This window comes from Dicentrarchus labrax, unplaced genomic scaffold, assembly GCF_905237075.1.
Source record: "Dicentrarchus labrax unplaced genomic scaffold, dlabrax2021, whole genome shotgun sequence".
NCBI lineage: Eukaryota > Metazoa > Chordata > Actinopteri > Moronidae > Dicentrarchus > Dicentrarchus labrax.
The window spans coordinates 15,603,957-15,624,639 of NW_026136713.1; the positions used below are offsets into that span (position 1 = coordinate 15,603,957).

Genomic DNA, 20,683 nt, shown 5'->3' on the forward strand with positions numbered 1-20,683 from the left:
CGTTTTAAAATACATAATTCTGTGTATTGCTAGCTCTAACTGTTGCATAAGCTTTCTCTGTTTTGATTAGGATATAATGCATGCATGTGTATGAGACTGAAATCTGGCGTGTAGACTAACTGCAATCTGTTTGTTTGTTTCTGACAGCAATCCATCAATGACGCCATGCGCTGCTCCACCCTGACCAGAATGAGTGGCAACGGGAGCGGCGGAGAGAACGGAAGAATCCTCACCCACGACTTCCCCAAGACCGTTCAGACGCTGCCCTGTATGAGCCACACCGCCAGCATGGGACTGGGTGCCTCTGGCATGTGATTATCACGTGACTGTGCTGGCGGCGAGGAATAGGCAGGGTGGGGCAGAAGAAGAGCACAAGACTCTAATGACCTCAAAAATCATGGCTGTCTGGTTTGACCCATCTTCTCCTGGCTGTCGACGCGCCCGACTTGAAATTAACTTACTGCCAAAATGCACTCTCGAACCGCTCCTTGCAAACTACGAACAGAGACTCGCAACGTTTTTTTTAAATAAATGGATGTTTGAAAAAGAGATATTGAAAAAGGGAAATGTGCTGCAATAAAGAAGCCGTCAACGGGGCGTGTTTTTGAATTTTTTACAGCGTTCATTTATGTGGGGAAAAAAGAACCTTATTCTTCAGTGTGACGCCTGCGCTGTGCCATTTCAATGGAGCTGTTGACGTTAGTCTGCGTGTGCAATATCTTCACCTCCACTGCTGACCTTGTACTACCTAGATGCTTTCTGATTGCTGATGGAACGTGTCTTTGCACAGACATGGCAGAGGAGGAAAAAAACTTGTGACTGCTACGATGAATTGATATTGTTTTGAGACATTCCTGCTCTCTTTCACTCACACATTTACACGCCATTTTGGAAGGACAAAGTGCTCTGTGTAGCATAGCCAGATTTTATGATATAGTATATGGTTTACGCTGTTGTAATAGCACAAAGAGCTTTGTCAGAAGTAGTTTGATTTGATTTACACTCGGCTGAAGGTTAATGCTGTTTAAATCAGCTGTTGACCAGGCTACAACAACCATGCATTGCTGCTACACCTCATTTAACACATCATGCCTTGTCTTTGTGCCATATGACCATTCTCACTAATGCAAACACACACACACACTATACACTTGTTGCTACTGGGTCATTTGTTTGGCCAACAGATAGAGAGTTTTAGTATTTAATGATCACAAAAACAGTCAGGGTGCAGATTCAGAAATGCTCACTTTGACTTGTGTGAGAAGAGTTATATAATTGAGAAAACACACTGACACATTATGTACAGTACTGAGTGACCTTACACTGTATTCTACTGTTGTGACATTCATAGCACGTTAAAGAGCAAAGATTGACAAACTCAGATATAATCTGGAGTAAATATTCCTCAAACTATTGTCAGAGCTGTTGCTGCATTATTTGCTTACTCCTGTGATGTATTTTCAGCTTTGTTCAGTTTTAATGAAATGGGCAGCGCAGCTATTCGCTCTCAATTTATTGAGAGTGGCATATCCCCTGCAGATTGTGCGTGGCCTATAAAAGTAAAGTTGGTCTCCTCTTGCTGTTGCTAGCTAGCTCAGGAAGTAGGCGGGGTTGGAGCACTTGGTGTGACTGACAGATTCACAGTCACTATTAGCTGTGTTCACTGGAAGTCAAGGTTACGGTGGTCACCGCACTGCTCGGCTGTAGAGTTCTCCCTTTCAGATCACGTCAAGTAAACAGAAATCAGAGTGGCAGGCCCCGGACAGTAGAGGGCAGAGATGACAAGGGCCGGACAGCCTGGGTTTGCCATTTAGGGCCTTAAAGTAAAATTCCACCTTAAAAATGGAAATACTGTTAACACAAAATTACTATCGGTGATGCACTTTGCATTTCCTGGCCCATTTTATCGGTAGTGGTGTATTTTATATTCCTGTGTGTCTGACCAACAGAAGAGCAGATAACAAACTTTAGCTCATGCTGTGCTATAGAATCAAGTACAGAAGAAAAATAAGGCTGGCATGATTATATTTTTTTTTATTGTCAACAAATCCTATAATGGACATGACAACAATGTGATGGATCATCCCTCAGAGGCCCTAAAAACCTATTTTCTCAATCAGAACACATCAGTTTCTGCTAAATTTCAAACAGTTTTGCTTATTTCTGATTAAATATTTCAGTATTTTTGGTCTTGTCTGTGCTCCTCTCACTTTTCTTTTGTGGGCGGGCCTTGGTTCATTCTGTGAAGAAGTGAGGATTTAGCAATATTTGACACAAAATGTGATGACAGTTGTAGGGTTGTTTGCTGCTGTTGTACACCAATCAAATTTGATCAAACCACAGTCAAATAGTTCTGATAATCTCAACTTTTTCTGGATTTAAACTTTGACTGTAATGCATTGCATGATAGATATGCAGTGTTTTGAGTGGCTTTAATACTCCGTTTGTGACACTTAGCCCCAAAACACCCCTTGATTCCTACTGAAGACATACATATTTAATTTAAATATATATATTTAGATATATAGTTTCATTGTTAAAATATGTTCAGTATTTTACTAAAAGAGCTAGAAATTGTAATTTTTTGTGGTAAATAGTGCATTGGTTGGGGACTATTTTCAGCAGCAGATTACACATTTTGTGCACTATACACTGCAGGTTGATGGTGTGGGATTTACTCAAAATAAACTACAGTGTTGTTCATGGTAGTGAAATATCCAGAGCAACAATGTGGCTCACTGATATGTTTTAGTTAATAGATGGAAGAGAATAAGTTACAGTATATCAGGCTTTGACTGCACAAGCAATACTTGTTTTGTAAGATCAGTTAATTGTTAGTTTTGGTCTTTTTATTAGATTTGTTGACAATATGAGAAATATAGAATGTCACCAGCCTTTAAACTCTCAGTCTTACCTGGGAAAATTGTCAAAGCAAAAGAGAAACCAATAACAGTTTTTCACAGCCAGAAGCTAAAGGGTACATTCTGTGCCGTCTTCCAACACGAACATTGTTTCGTCTTACCTATCCATCACTTTAGCTTTCCACCCACAACACTATTCCACTGCAGAGAACAACTAGTTCAGCTATCTGGATTACCAGAAATCATTCAAGAAAATATAGGAAACCATCAAGTTAAGACTAAGCAGGTGAAGCAAGTTGAAGGGAAAAGTGGGTTAATCAAAATGGCAAATTCCAGTAATTCATCACCACATAAAGTCCTGACATGCACTGAACATCATCATCGTCACACATGGTTGATATCTAAGAGTCCAACAGTGTCCAAAGGTGTGATTTTACTTTAAGGTGACTGGAAGGTTGTGGCTCGAAATGGGATTCTCGCTGCTGTGGGATGCCAGAGGTCAGCTTTACATGTACCACACACTCCAGCTGACCTCTCGTTTCACAGCAGAGGCCAAGCGCCTGTACAAAGGCAGCACTCATCCTCTTGCTTCCACAGATAGTCTTGTATTATTTTTTCTTCTCCTCTGATTTTCTGCTTTAAAAAAATATGGTACCAAATCTAATGTATGACCTCTCTCTTTCTCTACATCGTCATACAAGCAAGAAAAATGGGCAGTCAGAGTTTACCGAAATCATACATATCTCCACCTATTATGTATATAAAAGGCTTTTCTCTTCCCCAGTGAAAATGTTTGTTCTCCCAATCATGCCTCAGTGTACTTGAATTAGTTACCTACTGCGTGAGTACTTTTCCTTTCTTCCCTCATCTATGCGTCTTCTTTTGCTGATGTTGTATTAATTAGGACACAGCACAGCACTCTTCAGTGGAGGCTTTACCTTTGGAAAGATGTTTTATATGCCATTACAGATTTGTAAAAAAAAAAAAAAAAGACACTCAATGTTTGTATTATAAAGGAGAGTTGGTGTGCCGGGGAAGTGTTATACACTTTGAGGAGTGTAAAAAATGAAACACACACACTGATGTTGAATAAACCGTAGAAGCTAATGTTGTTTAAAGCCAGTTTTGGGTTAATATCATTTTATTTTGTTGCAATTTCAAAAAGGACTTCCTGTTGGTGTTTTTTAAGTGCTTGAAATTTAACACCATTTGAATATTTCTTTGTCGCTTTCCTTTTTCACAGTATTTTACTACTGGAATCTAATCACCAGATTGTTCATCTTTATTGTTGTTTTTTTAAACAATGGAAAGGGTGATACTGAGTTTTCAAATTAAAACGATGGTCAATAAATGGGTTCACAGTTTTAAAAAATGTAAAAGAATTCAACTATTAGGAATCCAACTTTTGAGAAATAAACTTTTTTTTCTAACCAAAGTGTCCTGGAAGGAAGTCATCATGCTTTTGTAACCGAATAAAGGAATAAACTATGTATATTTGTTTGTGGTTGTTTTTTTAACATGGGAGTCAATATATCTCAATCTGTGCCTTGGGCAAATGGGATATGACTTTAGATATTAAAAGCAGAGAGGAATAAAGTGCTGCCTGGGTCACAAAGGAGTGCAGTGATCCAAAAAATAATCTCATGCAGTCTTGCATGAAAAAACTGAAAGGAAAAAGCCTCTGTTACATGAGCTGCAAGGCAATTAAAAAGAACCAACTTGTGTCAATTTAATGGTCCTCGTCAGGGTCATATAGATTAGGGAGTACAGACAACATTTAATTAGGGAGCACTTCCACATCCCACTCAGACTAATTTGCATCTGTATGTATACCGCATCGGCATGAACCTAGTAAATGGACCTGCATAGTCAAGATGACAGAAGAAGAAAACAAAAGGAGGTCTGTTTGGTCATCTTTCCTTTATCTGATAGAATAATGAGATGTCAGCAATGTGGGGAGATAGAGGGTGATGACATACAACAGAAGTTTTCAACTGGGTTCAAATTGGGGGCATTTTTGTTTGTGGTAGGCCTACCTAGTATGTTTTTTTCTTAAACTGGCAAACTCAGAAATTCACATTTTGGAAACAGAACTCGATCGGGCCACTAAAGATCTCATCATAAAGGCTCAATCAGGATCATTTGGCTCAACTCAAGTCTTTCTCTTTCAGTCTCCACCAGCTACTAAGGGGAGGTATCTGGCAAATGAATTGCTGTATGTTCCTCTATCTTAACCAGCTAGTTACTAACTGGCAGCTGCAGAAGTACTTTTTGCTTCTTCCCCTATAATGTTTAACCAATATTTTTTTGACATGAATCTCTGCGCCAGGGCAGGGCAAGGCAAGGCAAGTTAATTTATATATGACATTTCATACACAGGCAAAACAAGATGTTTTATATAATGAAGTTTAAAAAGACATGTAAAAAGAATAAAAGAGCATAAAACAAAAAAAAGACACATGCTCATATATTTCTGTTCAACTCAAAACTGTTCACTGTGATGCAGGAACTTATTTCATTCAGTCAGGCAACTCATTTGGAATAAATTATTATGTAAATGTAGAATATGTACAGCATTATTGTTTGGCATATAGGCGCTCTCCTCATCACTCCCCACAAGGAACAGTAAGATCAGCACAGCGAGGAATGGGGGGCGATTATAATCGCTTCCTCCCTCGAGGAATGTAAACTACACAGCCTATAGGTGGATGCCGGGGTTGAGGTCGGGCTTATGAAATGCTGTATTATCAGCGGCCAGTAAAAACAAGTAGCATACCTGTAGTTTTAAGGGGAAGGAGTGTTGCAGCAGGCATGCAGTTTAAGTGAGCAGAGCATGACGAGTTATAGTAGCAGGGGACTTTGGGTTGCCTGCCTCAGCATTACTTCATTGACAGAGAAACTAGAAATGAGCAGTAGCTAGGTCATTTTCAGAATCATACTTCATACTCAGAAGTCCTCAGTGTACCTTTGACCACTTTTAGAAAATAGATGACGACAAGTCAGTGGAACATATATTTGAAAAATTTTATCCAGTTATTATATCGACGCTCATTCTGAGTTTCATCCAAACTGCACCTCTGCAAACTTGATTGTTTCACACATGAAAGCTATGCTAAACTCACACATGAAGACCATTGCTTTGCCCACAGACAGAACAACAACGAATTCAGATTTTAGATTTATTGGAATGATGACACCTTCACAGTCAACCGCCAACATGTCATCTTTAGGCCTAAAAGCATAATAATGGATAGAAATACATTCTCATATTACTGACGTTACTGGGCCTGTAAACATAATAATACAATAGTATAGCCTATAGGATACTGTATTTTGTGTTAAATGCCATTAATGGCATTGCTGAGAGCTGCTTCCAGTCTCTCATTCCATCCTGCTTGCCAAAATAGTTATTTCATTTTATTCCCCACAACCATTTGGCGACCACCTGAAAATCTTCTTGCGACCCCTTTTGGCATCCCGACCCCCATGTTGATAACCACTGCTCTGCTTGATGAGTAATTTATCTGTTTGTTTAGTTGCTTATTTATTTTCTTGCCTGTATTACATACATTCAGCTTTGGAATCTGTGTGCATAAGGGGTGAAACAAAAAAATAACTTTCATTACCTGGGAGAAACATTCCATGCAACAGTCGTTTCTCATATTATTGTTCAGCCAAGAGAATTATTATTATGATGAAAATGCAAATATAGAATGTGTCGTTGTGTGCTTATTGTGTACATTTTGTATTTGTGTGTGTGCCACATAGAGATAGCAGGATGTCATGCTGTGTCACACCCTGTGATTAGTGACATCAACTACCAGAGAGGCCCCACTCTTTCTCACTCTGACAACCAAAGGCATACTGTATAATTAACATCTTTCTTTTTCTGTCGCTCTCTTTCTTTCTCTTTCCCAACTAGGTGTTTCAACTGCATCTTTGCATTTTTTGGTTTAACACTTCTCACCCAAGATTCGCGTTTATGGCGTTGAAACAAGGTGTGTTTGAGAGACTTGAGACTTATCACATACATAAATTTCCAGCATGACCTATTTATCTGAAATCAGACATAAAATACCGTACTAACTTCATATATTTGCTATAGGTCTGGTGTGTGAATGTGGACTGCCCATTGGACACACACTGGCACTCTGAGCTTGCAATTCGGATGAAATTTATCTTGGGAGAATGAAATCATGTCGCCAGGTTTTAAGAGCCCAAGTAATCAGTCCTTATCTAAAATTAAATCTGGATGTTTCACCTGTCCTGGATCTTTAAGGACCAGTAAATCACGTCCTAAAATGATGATGTCCTTTAAAACTGAAATGTCTTCAGGAGTACAATAAAAAAAAAAGATGCCTTCAACAGCGAAAAAATGAAGATTCTCAGAAACACCTGCGGGTGTACTAATGATGGCCGAAGGCAGGGGAAATAGGATGTAGGAGTGAAGAAGAAATGTTGATGAGAAAACAGAAAGCATGCAAACAAAGAAACGCAAAGAAAGTACGGGGAGAGATCTTGTTCCAGCCTGGAGAGCCATTGAAAGTGAATGCCCGGTAATTGTGTCCAGGTGCAGATTTCTCACACACTTTCTGTCTCTCATTAGAGAACTGTTGATGAGCAGCAGCATCATACCTACGTTAGTGGACACACACATAACTAATAAGCATATTCACAGATTTCCTAGCAGCATTAGCAGCAGGGCCAGTTTCCAAGAGACCTAGACAAACACAGGTGTGGACACACAAAATATTTTAGCCCTGTGGGTGGCTCTGTTATAGGCAGATCATGTCACCTAAGATAAAGAAATAGTATTTTTTGTATCAAAAAATTGTTGACCATTTTCTAAGACCTTTTGTTATTGTTGTTACCGGCAAACTAATGCACATGTGAAGTTTATAGTGATAAAACTGGCAGATGGAGACAGAAGTAGGCTTCCATTTGTGGTCGAACTGTTGATTTTGACAACTGTCCCCACTAGCCAGTTTTATTACCTGTAGCTGGCTAGCTGATTAAGCTACCCTCAGCTCTATGAATTACATCAGTAGCCAGGAGCCAAAACCTGGAGATTGCAGAAGAGGTACCTTTTTATATATATATGAAACAACAATAGCAAAGCATTTGTAAATATTCGTATTTAGGATATGGTGAACATAAAAATTAACTCTTGGGATTGTGATTAAGCTGCACAAGGATGATTTGATTGTTTTGGCCCCTGGTCAGCCTGATTGTTTCAGATGCTGTTGAAAGCTCCAATGTCTGCAACGACATTAACATGTCAATAACTGCAAGCATTCCTTGAACTTGTAGTAGGTCCTATTGACCTGTACGTGATATTAAAGTGTATGTGCCCAAGTTCTAGCACTTGTGAGAATATTTTCATGTTATAATTTTGCTTGGTTTTATTTTTGTTGAAAATACTGTTTGTGTGTGTCATGGTGGTGCTTTCTATTGATTTTTGCAGAGGGCATTTTGTTTTTTCTAAATTAGGTCTGTTCTGAAACTCTCTTCTTCTCTTCCTTTGCATTTCAATAATGCTGTTATGAAGAGAGGTAGTCTAACTTTGTTGCAGTGTCTCATCCTGGCATGTGAGCCATGTTTTTCCAAATAGAGGAGGAAAGGAAATCAATAGCGGTGAAGATGCTGCTGCCAGCTCGTGTTGGAGGAACACAGTAAAGTCTCACAGCCATCAGGGAGGAAATGCTTGGTCCTCTTTGGAAGGGTCTGAGTAAACTGCCACTGTTTGTAGCAAGAGGGCAGAGTCACACATATCCTCTTGTATGTTGAGTCTTCCTCATTATTTTTATCTTAGAAGTCACTTGTAATTCACCTGTCTCTCTATCTGTCCTCTCTTGTGTCTGCCCCTTGTTCCTCATGTGTGTTGCATACACCCACAAGCAGCTGCAGGCAGTGGCTCACATTTCTATGTGGGAGTTTTCTTCCGCTCATATATGAACGAAGACATACACACAGTCACGGACATGAGTGCGCATAAGCCCAAGCACACACTCTCCACCCACGGAGATGTTGCAAGACTGAAGCCCTGTTCAATAGGATGTAGCACCTCTCGTTTCTCATCCATCCAGCCCTCAGGCTGTTTCTCTCAGTCTGAGTGACTGACACTCACAGCAGGAGGAGATCTGAAGACAGCATCTAATGACACATTGACAATACACAGAAATTGCCTCAGGACAGTTTTAGTGCTTGCTTGATTTCCAAACACATATACTGGTGTAGACATTTATCTTGAACCACACGCACACATATGTGTCAAGTGATGTGTTTTCAATTGTTTTGCACTTGTACTCAAGTGTTCCATCTTGGACTTGGTGGGTGGTGTATGGATGATTCTATAAATCACTTTATAAAATGTGATGCGTTATTATTCAGACTGCTACAGAAGCAGAGAACCGGCATATCATTTTTTTTAATGCTGTTATCCTTGAGATCACAAGTTAATGATTTCATTATCTTGAGAAAACAACCGTTGTTATCTCAAGATAACAACATAATCTACACAAGATCAGGAGAAAATTAAAAGGTTGTTTCAACTTATTATTTATAATTTTTTTATCAGAAATCAGGAGTACCATGGCAGCCTGCCAAGATTGGGTGTTATAGATGTAGCTTTGGTTCAACATAATGGACAATGCATGGAAGAATGACATGCAACGTGCCAGTTAATATTCAATTTCATACTGACTAAAATGAACCAGCAGCCAGGAAAAACTGTCCGAAAAGAATCTGGACATTGCAGGGATCTTTGACTTCATTTAATAAATCAGTCTTCTCCTGATATATGTTGCAGGTATTGCCTTGGGTTGACAAAAAATAATAGCTTAAATTAACCTACAGATGTACAGTCTGGTATCAAAATGTTTTAATTCAGTTATGAATCCTCCCCAACAGTCATGTCTGTGATGTTGAAGGCTGAAATCAGGTGTGACCTAAGAACCAGACACACATTTTAGAGTTCTCCATAATTATCCTGTGATCTCAGAAAACCAGATAACATATAAATTAACTTATGATCTCAAAATAACGGCTTTAAGAAATTATTTTGCAAGCACAGCCATTCTCAGCTTCCATAAACCGCCAAATAGCACTAGCACCAATGTTTATTCTTCATCTACAACATTAAAATTATACTTGTAATGCATCAGAACATATCGATCGAAATATGCCACTGACAGGGTCCACTCTGGATAATGAGTACTTTTTACTTTACTCAGTTTAAACAAATAGTTTGTCATTTTAAGATTGCCATTTCATGCTGAGCAGGTAGTGTACAGTGGGTCTCTAAAAACCCACTTTTTCACTGAAAAATTATGCTGTGTGTGGTCAGAGTGAACCAAAACAGTAAAGCTGAGGACCAGACACCTAAACAATGAGCTCTAAAGCTACATAAGGAGGAAGGGGAGCTGCAGATTCAAATGATAATTCTTCTTTCACCACTGGTCAAAGAATATTCTTGGCTGTGCCTGTGTTTCACTTGCCAAAGACCATAGTATGCCAAAAAAGCATTTGTGAATATTTTTAAATTGTCTTGTAAAATGTTAAAATATTCTTGATGACTCATCTTGAAAACATTTATCCAGTCAAATGTGGTTTAGAGTCAGTGTTAACTTCTGTAATTATTTGCTGATCCCTAAAATTGGGGTACTGTGTATAAAAATGGCTTACAATTCTCACATTGTTAATTTTGATGTGCATGTTTCAAATTAGTAGGAACTTTAAGCCCATTTTCAATTTTTCATTTAAAATCCAATTTGCTGCAAAACAGAGCCAACAAAACAAAAGATACAGTAGTATGCTGTACAGGTGGACTGGCACAGATAATCTGGCCTGTGGCTGAAATGTCTTAAATATTGCTTCAGCACTTCAATGGTCAGTACACACATCAAGGCTCACAGTTTGAAGCTTCACTTATCCCATTAGCTGCTGATTTATAACTGGTAATGCGGTTATATTGCTCTGTAAATGAAAACGTATGAGGGAATGATGAGTTATTATCCAGTTGGCGCTTTATTGGTCTTCCCACGTCTCTGTGGTGTTGAGGGTCAACCAGGGACTGACTGAAAGGGACAGTCAATCACGAGACAGAGCCAGTTAGTCCGATGCTTTCAAGATTAACTGTCCCTGTTTGAGATATGTGCTTCCGCATTGTTGAGCGAAACAGAAAAGTTGCTCCACTGCCAGAAGTTAAGGGAAAGCTGGCACCCTGAACCCTACTTCTCTTCCTCTGTTTCCCATCTGTCCATCTCAGTGGACGGAGGCAGACGACGGCCTTGAGGGGAAGATGGATGGAGGTGGTAAACAGGCATTGGAGACAGAAAGAACAGGTGAACAGGAGAGAGAGTGAGGGAGAGATGTATGGCAGCCCACATCGCCTTAGACAGAATGACAGATGAGGGGATTATAGAGCAGGGCTACTTTCCACAGTGATCAAACTTAGGGAGCCTTCTTGCACAACCCAGGTAGACTCCCAGCCAATCACTCTGGTGGATAGGGTCAAAATCCAAGGAGCAGGAAATACCCTCCATTTCAATGCAATATTTCACTCAATAGGCCAGAATTCCCTACTTAAATGTCTTCACTACAAAGCAATGCTTCAACTGTCATTTCCATTTGTTGAAAAGGAACAATTTTTTGACAATAGGAGACATTTTTCATTCTACCAGTCAGTGCATGGTGGTGTATTTGCTGGGAACTGTGAGTAGGCAATCTCTTCAGTTTTAGCAGACAGTTTTTCTGTTCTCATTCTCAGTGTCAGAGTTCACTTGAAAGACACTCACATCACTGTAGAAACATTAACTCTAAATTTCATCCTTCTCCTTCCTGCCAGCCCAATGAATATTTAGTAGCCACACAAATCAAATTTGCCAAGAGAGTCACATTACCTAAAAGGCATTACTGCAGTAATGGTGAATTTAGACTAATGCATTTATCTGAATTTGAGTGTAACTCTGTGTGTGTGAGCTTTCGGAGGGAGTATATATGCATCTATGCATATATGCATGTATGCATATATGAGTGCATGCACAGGTGTATATGCATCAGTGTGTGAAGCATGCAGGTGTGATTTCAGTAAACACACGGCGTGAAGTAAACCCTGAATAATGGATTCAGCCTCAGTAAGAGTAATCAGTGAACCCTGAGCTCAGCCTATTGAAGTTTAATAACATTCTGAATGTCAGAACACATGACAGCAGAGAAACATAATCCCCTCTCCCTGTAGAGAGGCCGCAAACTAACTCTCCCCCTCTCTCTCTTTCTATCCCTCACCCTCTCTCTCTCTCTCTCCCCGTCACACTGTATACACACACATCAACACTGGTAAAGCCTTTCAGATTAGCTGGTGTGATTTAAACAGCTTTTAAAGAGCAGTAAATAAGGGAGAGTTCCAGTTGAACAGAGTTCATATGTCCCCGTTACCTGCAGGGTTTTGTCACCTTATCACAACCAGGTTCTCTCTCTGTGATAATGGGAATTAAAGTAACACAATGCCTTTCATGGCATCTTTGCATTTTGGGCTGTGTGACTGTTGCTGTTTGTGTGCCTTGTATCAACGTTACACACCTTTCGTCTGTGAAATCACAACTTGTTGATAACAAAAACCTTGAAATCCAGATCGTAATGACTGAAGCTAAGCTAACAATATTAGTTACAAATCATAATTCTCTGTGTGGAAACAAAGGGAGGTTGTATTGGGGACATGCATAGTGATGGAGATGTTACTATATATAATAGTAGGAGCTCTCAGACACCTCTTGAACTTTCACTCCCTCACGAGGTAACCACATAATAATATTCGCACACTTCATCCCACACAAGCTCTTCAATTAAAGTGGTCAGGTGGGTTTTTTGAGGATTTCCAAATAGGTTTAGCTTCTCTTAGGATTATTTATCAGTTGCAGTAGCTATTGGAGCGTCCACAGAAGTTCAACTTCTTTGTACTTTCAATCTCTGGCCCAGCTTAACTGTTTTACCATCAAGCCAAAGACATTATCATTATCATATCATCACCTCTCTTTTGCCTCCACCTTTACTTCATCCCAAATTTGTCTCAGAAACAAATAATTTATAATTTATAGGCACCTGCAGTATATAATTCACCTATGAGAGTCGTGAGAAATTGTAATGAACACATTCAGTCTGCTTCTATAGTGTACTACTCGATCCAAGCTCATTCTCAACAGTGCAGAATAGGGATGGTTAAAGGATGGAAGGATGTGCACTTATCAATTATTTAGCAGCCAATACACTGATTTTATCTTACTCTCATTCTCTTCTCAGATATTTAATTTTTAAATCTTTGAGATAGACTAGATGGGTGCAAGGTACATTTGCTTTAAAGGACCAGTGTGTATTTAGTAGCATCTAGTGGTTTAGTTGCAGATTGCAACTAACTGAACACAGCTGGAATCTGTATTTGACTATGATATGAGAGCAGGCTGTGAAGTGACACTAAGGTGAGCATGAAACTCGCGAAGAATTTGAAAGGTCCTATCTTCAGCCAGTGTTTGGTATGTCCATTCTGAGTTAACGAAAAAGCAATCATTCTTATTTTCAGGTGACATGACAACTTCCATTTCTGCCATTAGAGCCTTTCTAAATGTTACACAGTGGACATTATGGTTAAAATATGTAAAGTTAACAGGCTGAAGTATCTACAAACCAGTCACTGAACACAGAAGGAAACCTAAAGAGAAGCAACCAGGAACTTGGAAAGTACTGTTTTCTCGTTTCCATTTATCTTGGTAAGCAAGCAGTATGATGCTCTTGTTGCTAGTTGAGTGTGTGATGCTATGTTGCCTGCATGTTTATGGAGGTTTTGTGAAAATGTGATAGTGCCATAGTTGTTGATTGCTACGGTGGATTAAAGCAGTAAGCCTTTGGTTAATTATACTAAAGTTACTGGAAGAGTGACAGTTTAATACACAATTCAGCTGGGTATCATTGCAGCATACTTACTTTTCTTGTTGCAAAGAATAGTTAAGTAAATTGTACATTACAATATTTGAAGGAAAAGGATGTTAAAAAATGTTCTGTCATTATCAAGGGATAAATATTTAAACTGTAACATTTTACTGTGGAGAATGTTTTGAATGAAATTGTACTCTCAATGAAGGGTGAGCATTGCAAATATTAGAAGGGCCATATGTAACATGCATACTGCCATAATCCTTCCTAATATTGGATGGAGGTAAAAGCTTAATGCAATTGTCATAATGGCTATGTTATTAGTCACTGTTTAATTAGTAGTACAATAATGTATGTTGGTAATGATTCAGATATTGATATTGAGACTTGAAGGTTATTGAACTAGACTGCAATGCAAGGCGTTAATGTGTTATCATTGAGTGTTATACTGTATATGATGCTTTGTGTTACATTATTGTTACGCCTTCGTATAATTGTTGTTCAACAAATAGACTGCATTTAGCAGCTAAAGAGTCACATATTTTCCATGAGAGTTGGTGAAGACACAAAAACAACTAGAAGGAGAGTGAATATTGGACTCATATTCATCATTTGGCCAGAAATAACTACGAATACAAACGTTGCTCCTTATCTGCAGGATGTGTAAATAAGGAATTCTTTGCTAACAAGTTCAACCTGTCTCTGCTGCCAAAGTGGTCCAAAAAAAATCACATTGTTGCCATTAGTGTTGTTTTGTTTAGTTACGTTTACCTTGTGCAATCAGAAGCTGATCCGCCCCCTTGTGGATATACTTTTTAATCCTCCAGGTACACACAAACTAGGCTAAACAAATTGTTTCATCACAGTCTGTTGTCTATGCATATGCGCTGCTGAAAAGCCAGTGTATCACAAGTCTTAATGTCGCATTAACATGTGACATTTATAGGTAACCTAAATGAAAGGAACTATGATATTTATCCTGCTCACACTGCTGATTTCCATAATGCAACTCAAAACCAGCAGTTGATTGTTGACATTAAATAGGGAACACTGGAAGACAGGAACACTGAAAAAATGATGGCTAATGATGCTGCTTGTATCTGAATGCCTCATTATCACGAGTTTACATTAATTCAGCACTTGAATGCCTCTTTATCTCTCTCCATCTCCCTCTCTCTCTGTGTCTGTGCCCCCTCACTCTCTCACATCTATCTCATCTTCTCTCCACACTACCCCCATCTTCACGTTTTCTCACTGTCCCTCTCTAATCTGTAAAACCGCACATTTGGCTTTGTACAGAGAGTGATGAGAGGAAATGTCACATTCAACTGCAAGAAGCAGACCATCACGCTGGAATGTCAATTGGTCGACTGGTGTTGGGGTAGAGGGATGGAGAGATGGAGGGATGAATGGGTAGAGGAGTGGAGGATGACAGGAGCCGTCCTGTCCCATTGTGTGTTTTTTAAAGACATGGCGTTTTTGATGATTATTCTAATCCCACCAAGGACCTCTCAGCCCGAACTGGGTGCCTTATCTCCCCTCTGCAGTCTTTCTCTCATTAAAACACAATCACAGGCCACCAACTCTAATAAACCTTCAACTTCCTCTTTGAAAGAGGGCGGGGGAGTGAAAATGCAGATTACAGTAGGTTGTCTGCCAGTCCCTCAGTACGTGACATGGGGGACAGGAATGCTGTTTCTAATCACTTTTAGTGCAAAAAGGGCATTTAAAAATCATTGGATTTGGTGAGTTTTTTTTTAAATACATGTTTAAAAAGGTCACTCTTTAATAAAGGCTATGGGGATTACAGAGTGCCTAGTGGGATTTAGGCTGTGTGTACCTTGATTGTTTTTGGTTGCCTTAGAGAAGTGACTTAGAACACACTTTTGAAGTCACTGCTCTTGGGGCAAGTTGTCCAAAGTTAACATCAAGCAAAACACTGGCAGGCATTGATGCTGCAGCCTGCAATCCCTTTTGACTACCATATTCTACCCCCTTTCCCTCTCTGTAACACACTCAAACACACACTCAAACACACAACACACACACACACACACACACACACACACACACACACACACACACACACACACACACAAACACACACACACACACACACACACAAACACACACAGACACACAATCCAGACAGGGTTTTAAACCCTCTTTAATCATGAGCTCAAGTGAATATATCAACCCCTGCAGCTTGGCTTAAATTCAAACATGGTGCAGTGAAGTGGGCCAGTTTGTCGCCTACCTAACAACTTCAACATATGGGTTGATATTATGTGTGTATGTACTGGACTGGATAACAAAGAAGATGTACTGACATTGTGGATCTCTGACAGATCTATATTTCCCATAAATCATTACTCTGGTAATCCAGATAAACAAAAGTAAACCAGCATGGGAAACTTATTTACTGAGATAGTACCTTAAAAATATACTTATTGTCATTGAGATAAATGCAGTGGTGGAAAAAGTTTGCTTAAGTATGGCAAGGTGAAGCTACTTTTAACAACTTTGTATAATGTTTAGTGTATAACAGATCAATAAATATCTCTAGTATGCACATGCAGTAGTGTAACACATTAAAGTAAGGGAAAGTTTTGCTCAGAGTTAGGGTAGCTCAGAAAAGTGCTTCTGCAGGCCAAAAATACAATTACACGATCAACAAAGCTATTGTTCCCAAGTTGTGATGATTATGTAAATGTAAATAATGATTTGACAAAACTGCGATAACAAGCTTTTTTTTTTGTGTCCACTGACAGTGATGGGGGAGTACCAAGATGGTATATTTGTAAAACATCTGGAGATGGGACAACATCTGCTGTTAGATTAAACACAGCACTGATGTGTTTTTGACTGATACTGGACCTCTGCAATGCAGCAACCAGTTTTTAAGCACTCTCAGTTCCATTTTATTCCTTCCTTTTATTCTCCTCCAACAAGTCCACTAATCACCATCCTCCAATTATATCTGACAGAAAACTGCAAATCAATAAGTACTGTCTCCTACCTTTTACAGAATGCTGATGATCTAAGTGTGAATCCCTTAGAAATCATTTTCTAATGTCCCATTTATCATCTCACTTTGTAATGATATTTATCTCCAGTCCAGCTCCCCTACACGTCCGCATGATACATTTAGACAACCACTTTTGGGTTTAATTGCTCTAAACTATGAGTGAAATCTTGCACTGCATTTGCTTCTGTTGTTTTCTAAAAGTCCTTTTACCTTTTCCCTCAAGCCTTAGCCGCTGCTTCCATGTCAGAGATTCAGCACTATGCTCTTTGCGTCTGTACACAGCTTATGCATGTAAAGAGAAGAATTTATGGAAATAATATGCATTAAAAAATATGAGAGAGGAGCCAAAGTCAGAGCAGGCAGCTGTCATTGGTAGTGATTCAGAGGTCTATGAGGCCTCTCACTTTGTTCCTAAATTATTCATGCAATCTGTCAATGCTGCTGTCTAGGCAGACTCCTCTCCCCATGTGTTCAATGACGACAGAAATCCTGCGCTGTGTTCACTGCTCTTTTGCAAATCCCTCACGGGAGACACATACCGAACTCACAAAGCTCCAGCACATGCTTTTGTGTGTGAGTGTGTGTGAGAGTGTCTGTGTGTGACGGAGAGAGAGTGCATACTCCCTCTCGTATACAGTAATGATATACTGTATATGGCTACATATGTGCTTGGATGCCTCCTCTCGTGTTTTAGGCTCGCTTTAGAATCATTTAGCATCTTTGTTGTAGTGGCATATGAATATTCAGACACAAATGTGCACACACACACACACACACACACACACACACACACACACAGACACACAGACACACACCGTGCTTACAACCACACAAACATGCACACAAAGAAAGACGGACAGAATGCTCCCTTTTTCTCTCTCATCCCAGTGAGAAGTAGCTTTGCTGCAGTTCCACTTCTCTTTGTGGGGGAATATAAAAGACAGATATTCCTCAGATGTTGGAAAGCATGTATTATTTAAGCTCTCCCTCAAATAGCCCCCTTAAATTCCCTCCACCACATGATGAAACTCTTAATATATATATAAAAAAAGAAAAACTAAAAGATAAACTTCCTCCAATGAATATTCACACTGAGCGCACTGCAGTCACCTGTCGGGACGTGTAGACCTAATGAAGAATATCCAGCCCTCTAACTTTGTACCTGCTGCTTTTGAGTGGAACCGTACAGCTCAAACTGAGACAGATGTGACCGTGCGTCATGGTGATCCAGGCCACTGTCACTCAGCATTAGGACGGATTGTGTCTCATCTATCAAGGATGGCCACATTTACTTTTTTTAATGTCATAAAAAATGTACATAAACTCATGAATTTAGTAAAGTAGTTTTGGCCTCACACTGGAGCATTTTAAACAAGTCAAAAAAAATTATAAATGAGCCTCATTGCGAGCCCAAAGTGCCTTTTTGAGAAATGGGAGGACTGGTTGTTTCTATAGATGCTGATGTCAAGTGTTTGTACAGCGGCCACAGGGGAGATATACCAGTAGGCTGAACACACACACTCACAACAGGCACACACACTGATAGATTGATAGAGGCAGAGACAGACATTAATATATTTTCATGCACACACACACACACACACACACACACCTTTAAATATTATCCCTGAATACACAGGATGTCTGCGTCCAACAGTGATCTAATTAAGAAATGCCCAGTGAGCAGATTATCAATGTAATGGTAACCAAGGCCAACCGCTTCGCCTCCATGACAACCGAACATCAAGTCTGAGAAAGTCCCTGTGCTCAGATGCTGAGATGCTCCAAATCAAAGCAGTTAGTCACTGTCCCATATTTCCTGTTTCAGAAAAAAACACCTTCCATTATTTCATTCTTTCTTTTTATCTTTCTATCTTTCTTTCTTTCATCCATGTCACATCTGACTTTTCCTTTCTCCCTGTAGCTGTAGATTGTTCCTTTCTTACAGGACTTACTGTAATGATAAGACCTGAAGGCAGTAAATATGATCTCATCCACAGCTTTGGCTTCTGCTGTTTCTATTCAGATGCCGCCTTATCTTCCAGACACACCTTTGCTTTGCAACAAACTTAAATCCCAAACTCACCTAAGGTGAGTGAAGCAGGCTCTCCTGTGAGAACGCCATGATGACTTGCCGCTGGAAAAATTATGACCACTAGGTGATGAGATGAAAAATACTGATATCACTGTATTTACTGAAATGTGCATATTTGTCAAATTGAACTGGCCTCTACAATGTCCTCTTATCTTGTTTTCCTCCCTGAATCCATTCTCCCTCCTTCTTCTGGATCATCTCCTCTTTCTTCGACTACTTATTTCCTTCTTTCATCATCTTTATCATGATCATTATCCTCGCCATTGTCTTGGAACTGGTAGATATGATCTTTCGCACTGCTTGTCATTATTTAGATGGTCGTTATTCAGAAGTTATCTCTCCCATTTGTTTCCTAGCTTTTTCCTGTCATCGTTTCATTTAAGCAAAAATATTTGGCTTTTGGCTTCTCTACAATATGGTGAACTTTGAGGATCCTGACTTGCTCTCTGCTGTCTCATGCCACAGGAGTCAAAAGCTCTTGTCACTGGCTCCATCAAAGAATTTAAAGTGCTTTTTTAAACTAACAAGGCAAGCAAATGTACAGATACTGTGACTTGTGGTCTGTTGGTTCAATTTAACCCTTTGACTACAGTTTAGTCCTTTGAATCACTAGTCTTTATTTTTCTTTTTGTTGTTTTCTGGCCACTAAGGGCAGCAGAACAAGTTGTAAGTTGCTACAATGTTTGCAAAAAGTTGCCTTTTTACACATCCAGCAGACACAGAGCAACAATTGCATTCATTTGAAGTGCTGTTTCTGGCCACTTGATAATTGTAAGTTCAATAATAACTCTCCTTTTGGTTCTGTTTTGGTCTCCATCAACTCTTCATGGAAATATTTGGCTCTTTAGCTGCTGCTCTAATAAACTTGTCACTAACTTTGTCTTTCTGCTATTTGATGCCAGCCAGATTGTTTATGGTAGGGAAGAGGTTTTTCATTAGAAACCATTACTGTTACATCAGGGAAAAGGCTGGATGTTCATTCGAATCCGACCTGCGGCCCTTTGCTGCGTGTCATCCCCTCTCTCTCCACCCACCTTTCCTGTCTCTCTACAGCTGTCTGTATAAAAATAAAACCAACAAAAAGGTCAAAAAAATAACTTAAAAAAAATATATATATATATGTGGGTTTGAACAATGTTTGTCTGCAGGGCATGAGATTGTAATGACTCACTCTCTATACTGGGTCAGTGAGATTTAAGGGGATGATGGCGTGCCTTGCAGATTGCAGACCTTGGGAGATGCAGTTTGACGATACAATGTAAAGAGATAAATCATCAATCAATAAAAATAGCAAAGATAAATCAATCAGAAGACAATGTCCACAGGTTTTTGAAACATTTTTCCAGACTGATGAGTCAGGCTGTGCTAAAAAAGATTTCTGAGACATACACTGCTGCGGGTGAAACCAAATGTTGCGCTGTTTTTTGGTTGCAACAACTTAGCCATCTCTGCAAACAAATTGAATCACATTTAGCTTGGAGCATGCAGCTAGCCTGGGGTACACATGAAAACACACCTAAAAACACACTGTTTGCACAATACAACATACACATCACTTTTTAAAGCTGGCACTGGGAATGACCTTACATTATTACATTTGGCTCTCTGTCTCTCTCCGTCCTTCAGATAAAAAATGTGCACAACTCACCATGCACACAGACCACCTTATGCAACTGTGAAGACCATACGAAAGCAGCCCCACAGCCAGGTGTGTGCCTCAGCAGGCGGTAACTCTGCGAATCAGTGAGCCAGTAGCATGACATCATGTCTCCTGCA

At 39.5% G+C, this 20,683-nt stretch overlaps 1 protein-coding gene across 5 annotated transcripts in view; it reads left to right on the top strand.

Moving 5' to 3' along the window:
* gria1a (glutamate receptor, ionotropic, AMPA 1a) overlaps positions 1–4,351 on the top strand; it is a 71,520-nt gene extending 67,169 nt beyond the window's left edge. For 2 of the 5 annotated variants that reach the window (XR_007887337.1, XR_007887336.1), the window contains exon 16: positions 148–246. Coding sequence is in view for 2 of the 5 variants with exons in the window: in XM_051421150.1 (XP_051277110.1) it covers positions 148–315 (168 nt within the window). In the remaining 3 variants the exon portion in view is untranslated. Of the gene's footprint in view, positions 1–147 lie in introns of all 5 variants that reach the window. The other 3 variants (XM_051421150.1, XM_051421149.1, XM_051421151.1) reach the window with 2 other exon arrangements.
* Positions 4,352–20,683: the final 16,332 nt, after the last annotated feature.